This window comes from Hesperophylax consimilis, chromosome 22 (genome assembly GCF_061612785.1).
Source record: "Hesperophylax consimilis isolate HC1 chromosome 22, BYU_Hcon_1.0, whole genome shotgun sequence".
NCBI lineage: Eukaryota > Metazoa > Arthropoda > Insecta > Trichoptera > Limnephilidae > Hesperophylax > Hesperophylax consimilis.
Window position 1 is genome coordinate 17,551,748 of NC_142857.1, and position 23,283 is coordinate 17,575,030.

A 23,283-nucleotide genomic window follows, 5' to 3' on the forward strand; every position below is an offset into this window, starting at 1 on the left:
TGGAGAGATGTCAAAACTCGACACTCCGACGCGCCCATACACACAGTGACCAACGCGACTCAAGACACAAGAACGGACAGCGGTGTACACACTCAGACACCCAGTGTATACACTCAGTGTCTAGTGTACTAGTTTCTAGTGTATGCGAACCATTTAAATTAATCCTGTGTATTCTAGCAACTTTCGCATGCGTTTCTGTTTATTTCGTTCTGGCGTGTTTTTTCTTCTTCTTCTTCTTCTCGCAAGCGTAAACATGACACCTTCACTTTAAAAAAGAAAAAAAGGGAAATTTTACAAAAGATCAACAGCGGTGTTTGTTTGTTTTTACGAAATACCTGATTTATTTTTTAGCATATTTTGTAGGTATGCACTAAAATCTGCTGGTTTCACTAATTGGACACTTGTCCGGTTTTTGGGATGGTGGATTAGTGAGAGAGTACTACACAACAATATTTTTTCTAATAGGTGACCAAATCCACCACACAATACCTGGTATTCTGATCTCTGGGAACGTTGCCCAGGTTGTGCACGGGCAGGTTGAGCTGCAGGTTGTCTCCACGCGTGGCGCCTCCTCTGCTGGAGCCCTTGAACACGGACTGCCTGTTAGTGGGGGGCTCCGCACCACCTTGGCCTGGGGCCTTCCTCACCTCCAGAGGTGAGGACACCTGCAAAATACACAAAGTTACTAATATTCATACTTCAGTTTATAGTATCAGGGTTGGTATCAGCACTCCATTGTGAACAGTTAGCTTTGCATGAATCATCAATAAGTCGGGCCATGTAAAGAGTGAGAATAACAGAACAGCATTATTAGAAGATGTATTGATGTGAATGAAGCAAAAAACCTACCTCTACGGCTAGTTTGAAATTATATTTTCAAATATGGATGCTTGTCAAGTTTTTTTACAGTTGAATAGATATTTCAAAGCACCATACCTCATGTTGGAAATAACTGTGCTATGCTCTATGCCCACTCAACCAATGACCGGTCAGTGGTTGAGTGGGCATAGCGCTTGGGTCTCACCCGAGCGTCGCGTGTTCGATTCCTCGGCTGGCTAAGTCCTCCATCACAACACAAGCAACATTTTCGGCTTTCTGTGGTGGTAGTAGGAGATTTTCAAACATTGTTGGGTTATTCGTAACCCGGGAATGTTTGTCTTTCTTTTAAAAAAAAAAAAAAAAAAAAACTTTATTAATTGCAGACAGAAAGAGCTTGGAAAATTTCACAACAACGCGGTTAAACAATTTTGAATTTTGACGCAATTTATTTGAGATTTAATTAAATTTACTTTCTATGTAGATAAACTATTAGTTCATATACCTCTTTCAGCTCCTTTCTCAGACTTCTAAGATCATTCTTAATTTCCATAAACCTATCTACTGGCTGCGGGCGAGTCGCTATTGGAACATCGTCAGGTGTGCCGGCCTGCAACGGACTGTCCCAAAGGGTCGGAGAATAGTCGATAGTCTCGTAATGATTCTCCGCACCGCCATTTTCACCTCCTCGCCTCGCTGATCCATTAGTGACATTATCGCTCCTATCGCTTCTGCTCAACAGTCTTTTATTCAATTCTTCGGGCGTCATTGGCGTGAAACTGAATTCGCTCGGGTTTGATGCATTTTCAGCAGGTTTTTTATTCTTTTTATTGTGTTTGCCGCCATTTTCCATTTCTGAGTTTTGGAGTGCGCTCATTTTGCGCAGTTTGTCGAGTTTCTGGGCGGGATTCATCACGGGTGGAATGCCGTGTTGTATGTTGTACGCATTTAGTTCTTCCCTTTGGCGTATTTGATTCTGTTCGCGTAGCAACGCGCTGTACATTGGGACGTCTCGAATGTGAGTAAATGGGGGAGGGCTGATGACGCTATAATTCGCCGAAGAGTCCTGCTTTGTTTCAGGAGGGCTTCTAGGTTTAACTTCTTTCTGTTTTTTCCCGCCATTTGGAGGTTGGGGTGCTTGGTATTTTTTTATAGCACCCTTTGAGGTTGAAGGCCTGAAACAGGAAAAAATGATTTAACATAACAGTAGCTAATCTAAAGAATGTGTGGTAAAACAATGAGTCGTATCCTAAATGCTAGACCAGTATTCAAACTATGGCTGGGCCCTATATAAGTAGATGAACTTGAGTCGGGACCTAAATGCTAGACCGAGCTGGCTATGTTCAAGCTATGGCTGGGCCTTCTAAAATGAAAGTGGAGGTGGATGAAATACTTGAGTCGGGTCCTAAATAAGGAAAAAAATCTGTTGATACCTTATAATAGCCTGCTTAACAGACTCCTTGTGACTATCACCAGCAGCGAAATCCCCGCTTGCTGAATTCAGCTGTGGCATGTCATTTGTGCGCTTCGCCGTGAAGTGAGTCGCGGCGGACGCATTGTCCGCCTTGCGATTTCCGACCTCGTCCCGATCGACCTCTGCCCAGGAGATGGGCTGCCGGCCCTGATTAGAAGAGGTCCTCGTGGGGGAGATGAGGGCCATGCTATCGAAGTATTCATAGCCTCGGATCTGCGGGTTGCTGATTCTGGATGTGGGGTAGTTAAGCGCCGGAGTGGGGCGGGCGGGGGCCTTCCACGATGCCTGAGGACCGGGTTCTAAAAACAATATAGTTTAATGATTAATATTGAGTGAATGAACAAATAAAAGAAAATGTAAAATAATATGCATAACTAAGTGACCAAATAGAAAATAATATGCATAACTAAGTGACTATATGCATAACTATGCGACTAAATAGAAAATAATAAGATAATATAAGATTGCCGAGAGCCTTCATGGTAGAGCGATAACCTCCTTGGCTCTGGTCGCAGACGTGAATAAAACAGTTGACTGTTCCAACTGCTACTGACTATGAGATAGGGCATCCCCAATTAGGCTATTTTGTGAAGCTGAAAGGGACTGAGGAAGGGAAGGAGATGGGGTGAAGGAAGGTTGAGAAGTATCTGGCTATTCAGATCTGGTCACCAAACATGGATAAAGCCACTTCAAGCAACATGTCAATTCTGAACGGTGGTCTTTCACCAGGGCGATACTGGGAGTATCTTCCACTCTCATTGCTTGTGGAAGCAAGATGCTCACCGTCATCCAGCTTGAGGAAGCCGTGGTTGGAGTCCTCGTGCAGCGCCCTGTACTTGACCATGACGAGCTCTCCGCAGTCGGTGCAGCGCTCCGTGCGCGCCCCGCAGTACACCTCGTGGTCGCCCATGAGCGCCCGGCCTAGGGACAGCTCGCAGTGGGGGCACTGCACGGCTGTCTGCGAACACGCATCCGTCTGGTGAGCGGCCATGTCGCACGACTGCATCTTCTCGCCGCATTGTTTGCATGGCACTGAAAATAAAACATTCTAATTGGATCATTGTGAAACCAAGTCTGAGTGAAAAATTCAGTGGACCTACACTAAGGACGGGTTGTTTTGGAGAATTTGAACAATTCATCAAATTTCAACGTTCATTTACGGGTTCTGTGAAAGTCCTATTCAAATTCTGTTATTATATCATTATAGGCTAGTTGCTTGTCAGAAATGAAATAAAAACAGAACTTAAAAATATCTTTCACAGAACTTGAAAATTAACTTTGAAATTTGAAGAATTGTTCAAGTTCTCCGAAACAACCTGTCCTTAAAATTAGATCTTACAGGAAAGGTTGATAGGTCGCCAAAGGAATAAGGTGATACATGGGAGATAGCCAGTGGCGATTCGTCGTCATTCTCAATGGGGGTTCAGGTAATGTTTATAAAGGAGAAATAAATTAATTTAAATCTCCGTTCACATAAAAATCTATTCTATTTATAAATAAATCCATTTGAATTAAACTTATGTTTTCGGTAATGAATGAATGCAAATCTTGGAAGCGAAAATTAACCCACTTCCCGGCATCCGATTGAGCTGAAACTCGGCAGACAGACTCGTTGTCAATGACAATGCATTCTACTTTTGGTGGCAATCACGCACACACACGCGGACATACGCATTTCGCTGAAATTGTATGACAATTCAGCAGGAAATATACCAAATAAATTTTGCATAGCATTTGGCGAGGTTGGTAAATTTGTCGACTCCAGTTCCTGGGTAGAAAGGTTCAATTGTCAGGTTATTATTGTTCAATTACATGTGAAAAAATATAATAAGCAGTAATTGTTGATTGAAGCACTAGTACATATTGAATTATTTGGCGTATTTGAAATAAGCCGACGTAGCTCAGTGGTCTCGGAGCACCTGACCGGACGTCAGAAGGCGCAGGTTCAATTCCAGACGGCGGCATTTATTTTTACTCGGGAGATATTTTCAATTTGTATGGATATTTCAAGCGACTAATTTATTGCTTATAATAATTTGTTATCCTTTGTGTTATGCATAAAAAAACCTTGTCTTATAAAGATTAGTTTATCATTAAAAAAAAAAAAAAAACAATTCTTTTTTATTGTTTATCTACCCTTTTCATAATTTTTTTCTTTCACTTATAACTTTAAATATCTACTTTCTTCTTAACCTGTAACCATAAAAATATTGTAAATGGAACTTAACTGGTTGGTTTTATACTCAACATCTAATAGAAGTGGTACAAAGGTTAATAATTAAAATAATATTACGAAAACCTTCCGATTACCCAACGGATCGATTATTCGAAGAATTTCAAGTGCCTTCATTTAAAGATCTTTATACTAAAAATGCATTAATTCAAATCATAAAAGAAAAAGACAATTATCAATTTCTAACTGAAAACCGTACTCGACTTAAATATATTTTTCCATGCCCAAAATTAAACACTTCCTTTGCACAAAATTATTACACTTACCGGGCAAGAATTTTTTTCGATCGACTACCTGAAGAAATTAGAAACATTAATGATAACATCCAAATAATAAACACTGTGAAAAAATACTTTAAAGACAAACTTACAAAAAATGAAAATGTTTCCAATTGAATTAATCTTAAGAATAACTCATCTCAATTAGTTTCCTTAACTCTTTGCACGCGGCCGTATCAACTGTTGTTACGGCAAAAAGTCTATACTCACACGCGGCTGTATCAACAGTTGATACGGCAACTTTGACGGCCGATATTCCCGCTCTCTTTCGTCATAAATGTATTTCTTGCTCACTTGGACATTTGTTGAACTATCACGATGCTGACATCTACAAGAATTTCTCAAAAAAAAAATTGTATTTCATAAAAAAAGATCGATAACCAAGTGCGCCTCTTCGCGCCTTTTAGTCCTTTAGTTTACATTTTTGTCAACGGATGGCGTTAGTACTAGTTTGTCATTCACAACTTTTCATAACTAAGAATGATAAGTGATCATGGTGTCCCACTTGTGTCTATAAACACAGTGGCCTAAGTACACACACACCGAGAGTGGTTTATTTATGACGCCGAGTGAATGGCGGGACCACATTCAAAAGATACGGTACGTCTTTGTATGAAATTTTATGTTTTTGTTTTTATAAACATCTAAGAGTGTTGACACACGAGGATTTGTTTTCATATTGTGGAGAATAATCTGTTCTGTCTATATAGTCCAATAAATCATGCCAGAATGCTATAATTTGACATTTAATTGCATGCATAGGTATTTGAAAATATGTACCGCGTACGGGTATAGATAAAACGGAGCAAATTAACGCGTTCAAAAGGTTAAGTAACATTCCATTCTTCAAATAAGTTTAAAATCATTTTATTTTTAATTACTTACTTACTGTAATAAAACAATGTACACTCCTCTTCCAGCCACAAGCTAATGCTTCTATGGAAGAGGGGTCTTGAAATATTTGATCATATATTGTAACAAATAAACAAAAATGTACTTGTATAATAAATAAAAAAAATAATAAATGAAAAAAATCTTAAATGCCAAATTAATTCACATGTATAACTGTATGTTTCCAAAATATATTCAACTAAAAACAAACCCTGGAATGGGTGTCACAGCTGTGATGACCGATATAAGGTCAGTTTTTAGCTCCAGAGAGCAAATTACTTAACTTCAGCCACCTCTGGCAGGTCTGATCCGAGAGACGCTTCATAAACCGTCGGCTTAGGAGTTCAGCTAACCGAGTCGAAATCCTTCTGGTAAAACTAGGGGTTGACCCTTTCAGACGTGAATTAATTTTATTCAATTAATTTAATATCTACAGTCTCAATATCAATAATAAAGATCTTACAAACACAAGAGCACTCTAAACTGATCTTAGCAATATGTGGTTTTCTATTCCTTAACGAAATGCATTTTTGCCCAAAAGACAGGAGTATTGTTTTTAGCTTACTACTGCTAGACCATATTTGAGCTTACCGTGAGTCAGATGAGCCTTCACATTTACAGTCTCCATATCAATAATAAAGATCTCACAAACATAAACGCACTCTAAGCCGACCTTAACTTATTGATTCCTTGAAAAAATCCATTTTTGACCGGGTTTCGTGTGGGCAGTAATGTTTTCAATACACTACTATTACTAGACTATATTTTTGAAGCTTACCGTGAGCCAGATGAGTCTTCATGTCTACAGTAGGAACGGGTTCCTTGCAGTTGGGGCAGACGGTGATGTTCCTCGTGCAATGGACCGAGTGGATGGTGAAATTGCGGGCAGGGATGTCCCTTTGGCTGCAAGCAAGTACCATCAAATATTAGGAAGTAATTGGCATCATTGGTAGTCAGATATAATACATTTTTACAGTGGCAATCCACACTTGAGGTTGCTGAATAAAAATTTGATGACAAGTCTTATGATTGACATTTATGTTCTAAGTGTTTTAATAATGATAATAATAATATTGTCGACTAAACCATCATTACATTATTACAACATTTAAAAAAAAATTTGATTAGATAAAGTGAAAAAATTGAGTGGCAATGAAATGGTGCAAAAAATTTACAAAAACCTACAAAGTATTTTTCCCCAGCGTATTCTTAAGGATACAATTAAAAAATCATTTCTCTGGATATAACTAGATATTGCGTGAAACTACTTATGATAGATTAGATACTATTTTTATAAATATGTAAACACATTATTTGGTAAGATGGTAAATTTACAAAAAAACAAGTAAGTTATTATGAAAATAGAATCTGCTGGCGCACTGCGAAAATTTGGGATTGGCGATCAAGATAGGGATTTTTTTTTTAAAGAGAGATAAACATTACCGGGTTACGAATACATAACGTGATAATATTTTAATACCTTTAACTCCCTATATCTCCCTCGCACTAAAAACTATAAAAGCATCTACTTTGTCAAAAGTTAATATACTACAATTATTCCCAATCAACTCATCTGCTTCTTTGGAAGAAATATATCTTTACAAATCATTCCAATAATAGATAATAACTCTCTAGTCTACGGATGGGTTCTTTTACAGAATTTGAACATCTAACAAATTTTAAAGTTAAAATTCAAGTTCTTTGAAAATTCTATTCATTGTTTTGTTATTATTTCATCATGAGTAGGTTGTTTCACAGTATTTACTAATAACAGAACTTGAATATGTATGACGTTCACAGAAATTGAACAATAAAATAATTATACCGAGTCAGTGGACATCTTTTATTTATCACTTAACAAATACAAAAGATTGTTACTGAGACAGTTTAGTTATTTATAATAAATGTGTACTATATATATTTTTTAATGTTTTATTTTTCAATTTTATGTCTGGGTTAAATCTTCCCCATGGGAAAAACTAAACCCCTCCACACACTTTTCCACAAATGATCACATAGTCAATCAACATTATGCAAATGCATTATATAAGCAAAATAAATACAAAACCATACAAGAACAACACGTCAACTCACCAGAGATCAAATGGGAAAATAATTCACCGACTCCAGATATTTTCATATCAGAGGGTTCGGCTCTGTAAAACTTCTAACAGGGCCTATAAACCCTACTGATCCCTCAAAGTAAATATTTAAAAAATCTTTCGTTATCCTACATGTAATTAAAATGACTGATTTTTATATATAAATTTTTTGATAGATCTAATAGGCCTAAATTTTTAATGAGAGAGCTAAGTATAATGCCAGTAGCCGAAATAACGAATGGTAATATTTTATAGTCTGAGAATGCCAAATTATTTTTATCTCATTTCCTAAATCTGTGTATTTTTTATTTTATTATTATATAATTATTTATATATAATTTTTATTATTCATACGTAAAAGCCCCTAAAAAGGGTCATTAATCTATCTATATGAATAAAAAAAAAATGTAAATGTTCGTTTGTTCAAAATCTTAAATCTCAGAAAGTTCTTCACCAATTGCTTTAAATTTTCACACAACGTTGCATAATACGTATGTATTTATATATACCTATATTATATAGAGGTCACCTGTGACAGGTCAAAACATGTTTTTTGTTGTTTTAACAACTCCATCTATTGGACAAACATTCTTTTTTTTTAAAACAGCGAGATGGGTTGGAAATAAAAGCAACACACGCTATTGTTTCTCTATCTGCACAGACAGACTAAGCGACAGAAATGCGTGGAGGAGTACAGCTAGTAAAATAATAAATAAAAATTTCAAATTCTGCAAAACAACCGTCCTAAATCCTTTTTCAAATTCTGCGAAACAACCGACCAAAATCATTTAAAATCCATTGAATATAAATATTTTTTTGTTCCGTTAATATTGAAAATATTTCAATAATCGTAACATTCCGATAAATGTAATCATAATAATATTGTAATCACACATATAAAAATATATACAACGTGTTCAAACGGGACAATTAATCAGAACACGAAAAAAATTGTAAGAAGCATGCCAAATTTTGTCCATGAAAAAAGCTAAGTCATTTTTTATTCTAAAAAGAAACTTTCTTTAAAAAATGATAATGTGGATAATTCGATAATGTATTTAAATTCTTACATACAGCATCCTCAAAGATGACACAGGCTCTGAGGAAAAATATTTTTTGGGCCTTCTCCGATTTTATTAATTCAAATTAATTTTAATTGATTACAACATTATTAGAATCCAGTTATTTTGATTATGCCCAATGTAAATAAATCATTAATGAGCATTATGAGAATGATATTTATTGTGTACATACAAATGTGTGTGTTTTAACAGCATGCAGCAACATGCATACAAACATAAATATTAAATGTCCACAATTCATTTGGTGTTTAATTCCACAAATACATTATTTATTACAATACAAATTTAGAAACAATAGTATATTAACAAAATCAATGTTTTAAGTAGTTTTTTTCCATGGCAATTAAATGAAATTAGAAGTAGGTAGTTATTTAGAAAACTATGAAATGTGCGAATTTTCACTGTTGTGGGATATCTTTTACCTTAGATTTTAAGAACTTGGTAGACAGATTGCTTTTCCATTAAGCCGACTAGGCTGCCACAGGATAATGCATGGATAAAGAGTCCTAAAGATTATAATTAAACAATATCATTTCCTTGTGCGTACAATTGTGATATTTTCAAAACTGTAACTGATGTGTTGTGATCATAAATATCAAATTATATAAAGTTTGAAATGCAGACCTACCTATACATAATATATTTTACGAGAAAATTATTTTTGTTCTATATTTGAACTGTGTAATCATTTTTTGAGGGAACATAATTTTTTTTTTTTTGTGATATTATCGAGGTTTCTGACATATTGTCATTGTAATGTCGATTGTGTTTTGTGACGTAGGATATTATCGAGGCTTCTGACAATATATTGTCATTGTAATGTCGATTGTGTTTTGTAATATAGGATATTATCGAGGCTTCTGACAATATATTGTCATTGTAATGTCGATTGTGTTTTGTGACGTAGGATATTATCGAGGCTTCTGACAATATATTGTCATTGTAATGTCGATTGTGTTTTGTAATATAGGATATTATCGAGGCTTCTGACAATATATTGTCATTGTAATGTCGATTGTGTTTTGTGACGTAGGATATTATCGAGGCTTCTGACAATATATTGTCATTGTAATGTCGATTGTGTTTTGTGACGTAGGATATTATCGAGGCTCCTGATAATATATTGTTGATTGTGTTTTGGTAACTTCGAGCCACATTATTTGGAAATGTTACTTTGCAGTGGTTTCCTAAAGATTAGTCTTCAAAGTACAACATGGTTATGTCATTTTCTCTATTATCTATAAATAGTATAAAATAAAGTCGCTATGGGTGTCTCTCTCCTTTTTTCTATCCTATTTTTCTTCCGGAAGGTTTATATATATATAATCCATGCACATCAGCTAGTAAATATCATAAATGAAATCTATGTGTAATTTTTTTTTTGGTTATATTGAGAAAACTGTAGATAAAATTACTCAACTCTCAAATATCTCATGTTTAATAACAGAATCGCAATATTTATTATAAATTTTGAAAAACATAGAATAACTTTCAAAAAAACTTATTTAGTTTAGTCTAGATTTTAAATAATTTTTACGAATTCGTAAATATTAGTTTTTACCGTTTCCCGTGAAGCTTTTATTTTGTGGCTTAAAGGGTTAAAATTAAACCATAGTCGATGTCTAATATTTTTTAAAATGTACCTAGTCCTTTAACTCTTTGCACGCGGCCGTATCAACTGTTGTTACGGCAAAAAGTCTATACTCACACGCGGCTGTATCAACAGTTGATACGGCAACTTTGACGGCCGATATTCCCGCTCTCTTTCGTCATAAATGTATTTCTTGCTCACTTGGACATTTGTAGAACTATCACGATGCTGACATCTACAAGAATTTCTCAAAAATAAAATTGTATTTCATAAAAAAAGATCGATAACCAAGTGCGCCTCTTCGCGCCTTTTAGTCCTTTAGTTTACATTTTTGTCAACGGATGGCGTTAGTACTAGTTTGTCATTCACAACTTTTCATAACTAAGAATGATAAGTGATCATGGTGTCCCACTTGTGTCTATAAACACAGTGGCCTAAGTACACACACACCGAGAGTGGTTTATTTATGACGCCGAGTGAATGGCGGGACCACATTCAAAAGATACGGTTTCTCTTTGTATGAAATTTTATGTTTTTGTTTATATAAACATCTAAGAGTGTTGACACACGAGGATTTGTTTTCATATTGTGGAGAGTAATCTGTTCTGTCTATATAGTCCAATAAATCATGCCAGAATGCTATAATTTGACATTTAATTGCATGCATAGGTATTTGAAAATATGTACCGCGTACGGGTATAGATAAAACGGAGCAAATTAACACGTTCAAAAGGTTAAGAAAAAATTCACTTTAAAATATTTTCCAATTTACATGATCCAACAAATTTTGCTACATATCATTATATGTTTTTTGTTATTTTGAATTCGTTTGTTGAACAATAATATTATGATAACGCAAGACTATTTTTATTTCAATTCATGTTTTTATTTTACAAGATAGTGTAATGTTCTGAAATGAATATTAATGGTTAAACAAGATTTAAAAAAGGGTATTATAATAAAACCACAATTAGCAGGAAATGCCTGCAAATAATCGCTTATGATTATTCTAGAAAATTTCTGACTCATGGCTTCAAAAATAACTGGACATTAACACGAAACTTTCTGGAATCTTATTCTTTATGCCGAAAAATTATTTCGCAAGAGGTCGTTCATATTGCTGAACTTAGTGAGGTTGGGGAGTAGAATAAAGAAGAACACAAGAAATGCGATGTGGGCGTGTTTCGCAATTCAAAAGTCTGGTCAAGTCAGGCCTAAAATTTCAAATAAAGAACTATGTTTCATCAACGTTATGAAATTAAAATGGGATGGTGATATACAATGTCAGACAAGTGTAAGAGAGACAGGGCGCTTGCTAAATGGGCTAGAACCAAAAGGTATTACGTCAGTGGAGGCATTGGTTTACATTCAAATCTACATGGGAGGCCTTTCTAGTGTGTACGTATTATTATCTATTCAGTGGGGTGGGGCGTTTCGCAAAAATTCAAATGTAACATTGTCATTAAATGATCAATCAGCACCATTTTGTTGCTGTCGGAACTACCCGATCATTGTAACCTGCTCACAAACCAAATGATCGATCGGGTATAGTTCCATGCCTGCCACATATGAATGAAATTTGTAGACCGAGTATCTCGAATCTCATTCTCGCGACAGACAAATAGAGATGGGTAGATACCTGAAATCTAAAACAGGCAATCATTGCAGTTCCATATACCAGTAACCGAGGGACTGTTTCTATTCCAGTATTTTTGAAACCAGCTCCCTGTGGCAGGAAGGTTGATCAGTTTGTAATCGGTCGGTAATTAGTTCCAAGTATCAGTTTCCGGTAACTTAAACCGCAGTGACAATGCATTTTAGTTTCAGATTAACCGTCTCTGTTTCTATGTCGCGAGAACGAGGCTTGAGACGCCCGGTCTACACGATCCGACTTGCAGAACCCAACATGTTTAATTGTCAACCGAGTAATTATTATTATTCCGACGGCCCGACAAGGGAATAATAATAAGGTCAAAGGTTTTGCCTACACAGTCTGACCCGACAAGTCGGATATTGTGTAGGGCCTATTAGCCTCACAATCAGTGGAGGTTCTTCTTAGAAGGTCATTTGGTCAATGGTAATAGTATTAATATAAAAAAATTTTCAACAAACTACCCGATTATTAATTTACTTTTTATTCATAGGTTTTTCGATTCGTTCCAGTGCCATTTAGCGTACAAATGAGAAGCTATTGCATGTCCTAGCATGGGTCACTTTAAATTTTGTCCCAAACCAATCTCCTTTCTTTCTCTTTGCTATAGAGACAAAGGAAGTAAACACTATCATGTCTGACGTATGCTTAGTATCATGCAAAATTTATTTTTAAGGTGTTTTCAGACATGACCGCTGTGAGATATAGATATGTACGACCTAGGATTATTAAGGTATTAGAGAAAAATGTCAGTCGAAAGTTTTTGTGTGATAAAAAACAATAGCCATCTTGAACTTGAATATTAGTTCGCAAAATTATGTCATTGTTGATGTATTTGCATGGAATATCGCAAACAATTAAAGTGACAAATAAAGTGACAATTAGTTTATGTTACGAGAGAGAAAAATAAAAAGGTTAAAAATAAAAAGGTTAAAAATAAAAAGTTATAATTTTTGCTAGTGGTTTTGCGGGTGCAATAAAATGAAAGTAAAGGTACTTTAGTTTTCATTGTTTACTTTTTAAATCTACTTGTAAACAATGGATTGAGGTTGGAATTAGTGATTTAAAAACTTTTAGGAGGAAAAAATCTTTAAAAAAAAAAAACCATTAATTAGTTATATGTGTAAATAATTAGATAAATAATCTAAAATTAAACAATATTGTACTACCGGCTTCAGAATATGTGAGCACTGATGAATTAATTACATGAATTAATTAATTACAATTAATTAATTACAATTGACGGCCGGCATAGTCCAGTGGTAACGCATTGGACTGCCATTCCAAAGGTCGCGGGTTCGAACCCGGCGTGCGCAAATAAATTTTATTTGATTAATTTGTGTTATTTCACAATTAATTAATTAAAATAATATATAGTATATTTGCGGCACGTTCCAGAGTGGAAGATACTACCAGTATCGCCCTGGTGTAAGACCACCATTCAGAATTGAAACGTTGCTCCAAATGGCTTTAGCCGTGTTTAGTGACTAGATCTGAATAGCCAGGTACTTCCCCACCTTCCTCTTTCCCTTCCCCACTTACCTTCAGCCTCACAACATCCCCCAATTGGGGATGCCATAGTCTCACTGGCTCCAAACGGGAGCAGTTGGGACTCTTGTGAGGTATTCACTATAAAAAAAAAAAAAAAAAATACATTGGAGTTTTTATAACATTAAATTCGCATTAGCAATACGTACTAACACGTTGACTGCCACGGCAATTTTCAGAATTCCGGAAAAAGTTTCACAAACAATAAAAATATTCTTTTACTACTTGATTTTGAATAAATTTTTTAAAATTATATTTTCTGTTATTTTATTAATAAATTTTCTGTTTTGTAAGCCAGCATTGATTTTTTGTTCTCTTCCCAGAAGCCATCTATCCATATTACCACTGATATACTACAAATTTTATCGTATATTAGCGAATATGACAAGTAAACACACTATGAATTATCTCGTAGTCGGCGTCCTAGCAAAGAACGCAATCTACAAGTTATCTCGTAGTTGGCAGTCAACGCGTTAACATTTCATATTCTTTTTTTTCGAGTGACTTTCTACTTCTGGTCTCCTAGAGCCGCCTCTGCTCACAATCTACCCCGATTGGGAATGCCAAATGATCGGCTCTTGGATGGTTGGGAGCAGTATTGACTCTTGCCCGGCACTCGCATTAAATAAAATGTGTGCTTTTCTGCTGATCAAAAATTCTTCAAAAGCTGTACAAATATTTTCATGTGGGTTTCTTTAAACTTAATTGTTTTGTTGTCTTGAAGCTATGTTATTTATAAAGCAAAATAAATCGGAAAATGTATGATGGATTGTACAATCAGAGTTAAGGTGACCAAGACATACTTAGGAATGTGTGCATTCGTGCATATATTGTATACACTTCCGACAGTGATGTCCTTTGAAACATCGCTGAGAAACAGCCTTTAATCTAGCTTTCGCCTAATTTTTTTTTTTAATTTTGACGAAAACGTATTTATTTAACAGGAGTAAATTTAGTTTTTCGATGTCTCGAAATATGACAAAGTTACGAGCTTTCAAAGTGAACTTGGGTAAAATATATACAATCATGTCAGGTGACATCACACGATTCAATTCGGTACAATTCATATATCAAATGGCCCAGCCACGCCAGTCATTGATGTTTAATGACATCATACGGTTATCGGCCGGCAGCAAATATCTATAATAATCTAATATAAATAATATTTTAACAGCTTATATCTTTAATACTATTCGGTATTTAAAAAATTCAAAAGTTCTGTTCTCAGCATGATCTAATTAATTTTATATACTTGCAAACAACATGAAGTTTTGTTGTAGGAGACAATCTCAAGGGGGTTTCACAATATAGATGATAATTCCCAGAATATTGAATATTGAGCCTAGCGCTTGATCTGGATATCTGCTCGTTCAAGGCCGTGCGTCTGCTGATATAGACCATCCGTGGTAAATAATTTGGTAGGTAGCGGAGAACCAGCCACTGATTAGTTGGTTTATAATTTGCGTAACCAGTGCGAGATCTATAATGTCCTGCGTTCGTAGATAGGAATTTCGTATTAGAGGGAGAACGAGAATGTATTCGAGCTCGTGCAGTTTTATCTCGTTACACCGGGAATTAACCCATTACCAAATGCAACTGTGTGAGTACTGCGCAAAGATAATGTGTGAACATGATAAGAAGATTTAATTCCACTACGCAGGCAGCCAACAATACTAATGAATTGTAACAAAAATATTTTTTATAAAGAATTTATTGTATAACAGCTTTTTTGGCCTCTGTCACAATAATAGCCCACATTGCATTGTTCAAGGATAATGAAAAAAAAATAACTTAATGCCAGAATAAGAACCCATTTAACAAAATAAGATTATAAAGTTATCAAATGAAGGCTAGCAGTCCATAATTAAGTTCTGATACCAGCCCCATGTATGACAGTGAGGTATAAAATTGGCAGAGTAAGGTCAGTATACTGAATGCAGTAAAATGAGATTTTTTATGAGTATCCGTAATAACATTGTATAAGTGACCATATTACTTTATTTTATTTTATTTATTTATTTAACGCCCAGAGGGCTTTTACATGGTTGGTAGTATAATTTTAATTTGACAAATACTTTCAAACATAAAAAATAAGAATAAAATTACATTTGATAAAAGCTATGTAACAAGTTATACAAACACAAGAAACAAAAACAGAAAATTACAGCTATTTGTTGGTTTACATGATGTGTTTAGGAGTATTGTTGAAATAAATGTTTTAAATGATCCACAAAACTTGCCAAGTTGGTATTGAATATGTCAACATCACCCAAGTAATGATTTCCCATGGTGTGAAGTCGTTGTATCGGAGAGTGGGCAATGTAGTTACGCTTATGTGTGCTGCTGTAGAATATTGTATTTTGTCGTGTTGTTACTGTGGGTGTATGTATGTTTATAAGTTGCAGGAGTTCACAACAGTCGAATTTAGAGTTAAGTATTTTGAATAAGAACGTTAAATCGTTTATTTTACGTCTATCTTCTAATGCAAGGCTGCCCAACCTTTTTAACAGTTGGGCCAAATTGACGATTTTGAATCACTGGCGGGCCACTGAATACCTTACGGTTCCTATTTCCATGGGGGGGGGGGGGGGGTTAGAGAATTTCTATAAAACATAATTCCTCACAAAAAAAATTCAAAATGAGTGCTCCCCACCAAATATTTGAAATCCATGGGGGGGGGGGTCGTTACGGAACTTCGCTGAGAAAAAATTCCGCGCACCCAAAAACATCATTATGTGATTCCCCACAACAATTTTTCGAATTCCATGGGGGGGGGGGGGTGGCTACAAGATTCCATTTCGGACGCAAAAAATACTATATCAAAACCGGTGTATTTTTGTATAAAAAGTAAGATCAACAGGTTAGATTTCGAATAGCGATAAATCGCCTTCGTTGGCAACACTGGTGACCGCGCGCAAGCGTAATTGTTTGTTTTACCGCAGGCCCGCGACACTTTTTCAAATTGGCGGATTGGCGGGTTTTTTGAAAATGGTTCACGCGGGCCACTTATAATTCGTTCGCGGGCCACATTATGGCCCGCGGGCCTGGGGTTGGGCAGCCTTGTTCTAATGTATGTATTTTTAGAGTATTTAATAAGAAATTGTATTTTAAGTCTTCGACAGGGATATTTAATTTAAAATTTATAAAACGTAGAAATTTTTTTTGTATTCGCTCTATGTTGTTAATGTGAATTGTATAAGATGGAGACCAAACTACTGAGTTATAGAATGAGATCTGAAAATAATGCAATAGTAATGAACAAGATTAAGAAAGAAACGCTCATATGTAGAGCAGATGAATAGAGAATTGAATATTAGGAGAATATATTATGCGCAAGCGGATGGATGAAGAAGTCAGGAACGCCCCGGGAAGACATGGAGCGGTCAAATAGTTGAGTTCGGAATAACGGAAGTGTAAATGTGAGACGGTGTATGAATGCAAATAAAACAAAGAATGTACGCCAAGACAGGGTTTTGACGCATTCCATTCTTGTGAGGGAATGGCTTGCCATGAAATGTCGTGGTATTTAAATCTATATAAATAAACAAGTAAATGTTTGTTTATTCAAAATCTTAAATCTCCGAAAATACGTGACCGATTGCTTTGAAATTTTGACACAGCGTTGCATTTGAATATGCATGTGTTTTTATGTACCTATATTATATAGATATCACCTGTGACAGGTAAAAATATGCTTTTTTTAAAACAGCGCCATCTGTTGGATGTAAAAGCAACATGCATTATCGATTTTCTATCTGCACAGACTGAGCCATAGCAACTAACGCGTGGCGGAGTACAGTCAGTCAAAAATAAAAATAGAATATAAAGTTGCCGAATTTTTACAGATTTTACGAGATTGGTTGAACTGGGAAAAGAATCTTAGGATCTAACAAAAGAAGAGACCTTGATAAAAAGTAACATATTTCCTATACACTATTATTAACTTTACACTATACATTGCTAAGGACACCGGATATAATTACATTCAATTAAATACTCTACAATAGTTGCAAACAGATGTTTCATGTGTCAAATTCATAAACAATATTACAATTACACATACACATAGGTTTGGATGATTCTTCATTCTCGAGGACAAAAAAATAAGATAATAAATGAGGAAAATGCACACAAAACTGGCGTATCAAAAAAATGGGTAGGTATTGGGTATGCATGAAAATATTTGATGGGCGCATACATTTTTTATCTTGTTTTAATTGGAAGAATCGATGAAATTTTCCAAATTTAATTCGATAAGATAGGTTATGGAACTGAATTCCAAGAAACCTTCACGAGTACATCGTGACACACACAAATTTGCGAAAATTTGCTATCACAAAAAAGACGTAAAAACAACACAATAAAATATAAAAATCTACATTTTTGCTTAGTTTAAAATCCTAACAAACATGCTTGGGATAAACATGATTAGATAAATACTAGTAAACACAAAATATCTAAATAAAAACAATTGGAAATAAACAATCGTCGCCAAATCAGTTCGATGAAAATTTTAGCTAATTTTCTTATTGTAGTTTAACAGATTATAGAAAAGAATAAAAACACATCAATACTTGCCAATTGGTACACAATTTCGTGGTCTCTTCGTCACCCATGTTTCCGATTTGTGTAATTACTAAAAACAATGTATAAATAAAGTTTAATTGTGGATCTGACGTCTCGTATGTATTTCGGCGAGACTCCTAACCTCACATATCAGTCAAACGATTTGACTAAAGGATGGTCTTCACAAAAAGAAATATCTGATAAACGAGCAGATAAAATAATAATTAGATGGCAAAACGTTCAGATCATTTTGTTAGTAAAATTATCCATGCGGTAGGAAGTGTTCGAACCTTTCTGTGCGGTGACCGAAACTCAACTGTATTGTGTTATTTTTGGAGACAGATTTTATAGCGATTGCGCATTCGGCTACGGGGATACCGCCTCTGAGGGGAATTCTAAAATTACAATTTCAGATAGTCTTTTGTGATTCGTTTATTTCTTCAGTAAATATGGCAGATTGCCAAATTTGAAAAAATAGCGCCAAACGTTTTGCAATAAAGTCTACTAATAACAAATTAATAATCGAATGTCGATAAGTTTCATGTATTGGGAAATTAATTATTTAAAACAGTTTTGTATCAACGAAAGATAAAAAAAATATCATAATTTGTTATGACTTTCAGAGAATTTAATACTGCAGTGCAATTTCATAAAAAAATAAGTTTAAAATTTTTTTTATTATAAAATGTGTTATCTTTTTATATCTGCGTTAAAAATATTATTACAGGTGAAATAAAACACGGCATTGGTATTTTCATTGTTATTTATTGCTAAATCATTCGAAAGAGTAGTACAAAAAATGAACACATTATTTTTCATAGATAAACAAAATTAACACATGAGCAATGACATTACACACATGAGTAAGATAAAAAAAACATCAAAATAGTAACAATAAGTAAGAACCTTAGAATAATATTTTAAAAACAAATAAAAGTACTAATTTAACTATTTCTGGCCTTTTGCCTACTCTGAGCATAGTCTACGTGGCTTTTAGCTATTTTATATGCAATTGTGCCCTGTCGTAGTAGATTACTGATCATTGCGCGGTGATACGACTTTAAAAGAGAAAAGTCTAGTTCGGCAGGGTTAAGGTAATTCTCCATTTTGTAACACAACAGTTCTTCCGGACAATCCAACGCCCTCAAACACGCCGCATATTCTGACCAGACTAACTTTCTCCATTTAATATTGTGTTGTTGAGCTAAAGGTACCAAAATGCAAGCAGCGAAAGTTGGGTCTCCATAACTAACAGCTTGAAACTGGTCAACTAACTGAGTGTAGAGGTCTTGGAAATTGTTTATTCCTAGCAAACTCTTGTCGAAATTAAGCTTATTCGACGAAGAACTATTTTCAATGTCGAAAATGATCTTTATACATTTGTGCAACAGAGGTTTGATCGCTACGTCTAAGAACAACGAATTATCACATAGAAATACACAAGACAATCGACAAAACCTGTCGGTTAAACCTATTTCATTTGTTATTTCAGGGAAATAAAGCTCCGATACTAAAATCCATTGTAACGAACAAATGACAATATTTTTAACGAGTTCTTCTTTTGTCTTTAAGAACTCTTTAGGAATGTTGGGATCTTCAGGATCTTGGCTCTTCGTGTACAACCCGAGAATCGGAAGGAACATCCAATCTCTCGGTAATATTTTCTGATCCCAATCCGAAACCGTCAATGACGAGGTTTCGTCTTTGTAATTCAATCGGAGAACATTAGCGTAACATTGGAAGATTGCATCCAAATGATTTAGAATGTTATCTGTTTCAGATATATTTAAGTTTCGCAAAAGACGATCGGTCGTGAACCATTTCTTATTGAAGACGATCTGTTTTAATATTACTTCGAGCTGGTTTCTATACTCCGGACTAAGAATGTAAGTAAGTTTGAAAGCAAAATTGTAGAGTAGTTCTTTTTCTACATCGGAGAAATCAAGAGATGCTGAAAAACATATGCAGTTGCATAAAATATCTAATTCTACTTTTGAAAACCAGTTGTCGAAGAGGTTTAATTGATCCGACAAGCTTATTCTCTTTATGTAGTGAAAGATATTCTTTTGCTGGATAAAAGAAATTGCAAGATCTTTATTTTTCGACGTGTAAATATATTTGGAAAGTGAAGATATGAAACTGATTGGTGATAAAGCCGTTATCGTGGGCTGCAAATTCTGAGAATTACTGATAATGGAGCTTTCCAGTCCAGGAATGCTAGACTCCGTTTTATCCTTTTCATTTGTGATGTCGTCATTTGCTGAAAGCAGATTCGAACAATCAACCATTTTGGCTGAAATCTTTGAAAACCCATCAGAGTTAATCATTCTTTTCACACAAGCATTCAAAATGTCGAAACTGCTGTGTACTTTCTCTCTATCCAATTGAAGTACTATGTTTAAATAAATCAATAATGCAGACAGTGATTTTAAATGTCCCGCCGTGAAATTCTCCAAAGATGTTACTTGAGATGTCCATTTCTGAGCTCCTAACACAATTAAATGGTGGAATTCTTTAACATAATCAAAATGAGACACTGATGCATGCGAAGCAGCCAATCTTGCATTTGTCAGTAATGTAATCAAAGCCGCAGCATGTGAGTGCATTACAACTGGATAAGATAACTTCATATCTGTCCCCCTGACATGATTATCGAGAACCTTGTGGAGTACACTAGTTAAACCCATGAGCTCATTCAGACCTATTCCGTAAGTTAAGAGAGATGACCAAAGGTATAGTGTTTCGATTTGAATCTTCAAAACAAGAATATTCTCGGCTACGGTGTTGCCAATATAATTTAAAAGACAGTCGGTAATATTAAATTCAGAATAACAACGTTCGGCAGTCTTCTTCGACTGACACACTAGAATCCTTATAAGTTTTAAAGCACTCAAAATAATTTTGCAATTGTCAGTGTCAGTTTTGGACGTGGTAACGGTTGAAATAAACTTAGGAATATAGTTTGCAATGATGCATTCCAGTAACCCGTCTACATTAGATAATGTTTCGGCATTTTCTAAAGTACCACGGGCTATTCTAGTTAGGATTTCTAAACAGTATTCCACGCTAGAAGCTGTCGGCTTAACAGTATTGAGGATGTATCGGATTCTTGTAAGCATATCTGTTCTAATTGCTCCACTAACTAAATCCAAATCAACAAGATGAAAATCTTTTAGTTCAGACACATCAGAATCTGTGTCTTCATTTTCAAACTTTTTCGATATTAATCTCGGTTGAAGCAATCCATTTTCAGAACCGAGCAAGAAATCCAGACAAGCTTCGTCTACTCTGTTGTAAAACAAGTTTCTTAAAGCTTTTAATGTTGGTTCCAAAATGATTGTTATATTTTCATCTAGTGCAAAGCGTAGAACAAAGAATATTTTAGTTATCGGCACATTAATAACACCTTTGTAGATACCGAGGCTATAGTATTCGAGAATGCCAGCGATGGAATTGAGAGCTAACACTCTTTGTTGAGTTACAGTCGATCGACTGAGCTGAAATAGTTCACTCAAGGAATAGCCAGGTCTGTGAGCATCTTCTCCGTGGTGGAAGAGTGTCTTAGTCTCCTCAGTATAGTCCATGGAATATGGTAAAAGATATCCTTTGAAGTCGAATCTGGCTTCGTAAGGCTTGTCCGAGTGTTTGCTATCAAAAGCTTCCATATTTTTAATCCACTGCAGCTTGTCTCGTTCAAGGGTGTCGAAATGAATCCAGTTTTGTAGATTGGGATGTGAAATAACATCATTGTCTGCTAGATCTATATTTAAGACTTCAGTTTTTACCGTTTCCGGAGGGGATTGGATTTCAAGTTTAGGTTTGACATCTAAAGTTGGTTTCTTATCCTTTTTTCTGAGAGACTTGATGTATTCTAACAAGCCAGGGTCCAGCATTTCACGAAGCTTCTCCCTTTCTTCCATTATTTCTTTTACAGACATGCCTCCAAGGAAGGCTGCGTTTTCATTATGGATGCTTGCTGCATCTTCACCTTGCAAAATTACACTCTGCTCAGGAAAAGGCGAAGAAGCTACCTCCATTTTAACAACTACATCACTGATTAAATCGTTTTTAGGCAACGGTTCATCAACGTCCATCTTGTTTTTCTTTTTCATTTGTTGTGCAAATATGCTTTTAGATCCTGATGACACTGTTTTGTCTCTTTTTCTAACAGCTGGAAACCCGCTAGAATTAGAAGTAGACATGTTTTGCATGGGAGATTCAATAAAATTAGTGTTCTTTTCGACAATGTCACCCATAACGAAAGGAATAACTTCTGGATAGTAAACTTTATCATCTTGCACATCTTTTTCAATTGGGAGATTGCCATTTGGTTCAACTTCTTCCCCGAATATGGTCGGACTGTCGCTGAAGGTTACTTTACCATCCTTTCTTAATCCTTTGCTTTCTGCATATTTTGACTGTTTTGGTGAACTCTGAACTGGTTTCGTGACATCAGTTTTGTGTTTCCTCAAGTTAACAACTTTAGCAGATGGTTCAAACTCCTTATTTTTTTCCTTTTCGGCCATGTAGGCTTCTTGCATGGCAAGAATATCTTCTTCTTTATCACCGGGTTTAGGCCGGATAAACATTATAAACTCTTTTACGCACTATTCTAACACTGAATATCTGACAAAGTATGTTTATTTTAGGTTATATCTGTGTGCGAGTCAAATTAACTCTTCGCCTTGTGATTTTGCCACAAGATTTTAATAATCAAACAATCAAACGCCGTGGTTTAAGACAGTCCAATAATTGTTTCTTCAGGAATGGAGACAAGACATGAGGGAATATGCTCAATATTCATACCGAAATTTACTAACACAAACGTCAAAACATGGTTTTGAAAATTTGTCTATGTTTTTGTAGCAAAGACAATACTAGCCTTAATTTTTAGCATAGCGCTTTGCGTACCTACCTTCGTAAAGATTAGTCCCAAGAAGTTTTTAGAATGAAAAATTGAAATCAACAGACAAAAAGAACATTATGACAATATGAAAGGTGCCTGTAAACGATCAAATTTGTTTGTCAAATTTACGTGTTTGTCAAATTAT

General features: G+C 35.2%; 2 protein-coding genes across 2 annotated transcripts in view; both read right to left on the bottom strand.

Annotated features, from left to right (window-relative positions):
* The window catches only part of LOC149413165 (uncharacterized), a 31,102-nt gene extending 12,620 nt beyond the window's left edge, over window positions 1-18,482 (bottom strand). The window contains exons 1-6 of the mRNA XM_089644895.1: window positions 18,245-18,482; window positions 6,471-6,595; window positions 3,074-3,322; window positions 2,250-2,589; window positions 1,322-1,991; window positions 490-665 (exon numbers count right to left, since the gene is read on the bottom strand). Of these exons, the coding sequence (XP_089501021.1) occupies window positions 490-665; window positions 1,322-1,991; window positions 2,250-2,589; window positions 3,074-3,322; window positions 6,471-6,595; window positions 18,245-18,282 (1,598 nt within the window). The 5' untranslated portion in view covers window positions 18,283-18,482. The remainder of the gene's footprint in view (window positions 1-489; window positions 666-1,321; window positions 1,992-2,249; window positions 2,590-3,073; window positions 3,323-6,470; window positions 6,596-18,244) is intronic.
* A 522-nt stretch (window positions 18,483-19,004) lies between these two features.
* LOC149413166 (RNA polymerase II-associated protein 1) lies at window positions 19,005-23,063 on the bottom strand. The gene has a single exon (XM_089645603.1). It carries the CDS (start codon window positions 22,819-22,821, stop codon window positions 19,177-19,179), a length of 3,645 nt encoding a protein of 1,214 aa, XP_089501729.1. The 5' UTR covers window positions 22,822-23,063; the 3' UTR covers window positions 19,005-19,176.
* Window positions 23,064-23,283: the final 220 nt, after the last annotated feature.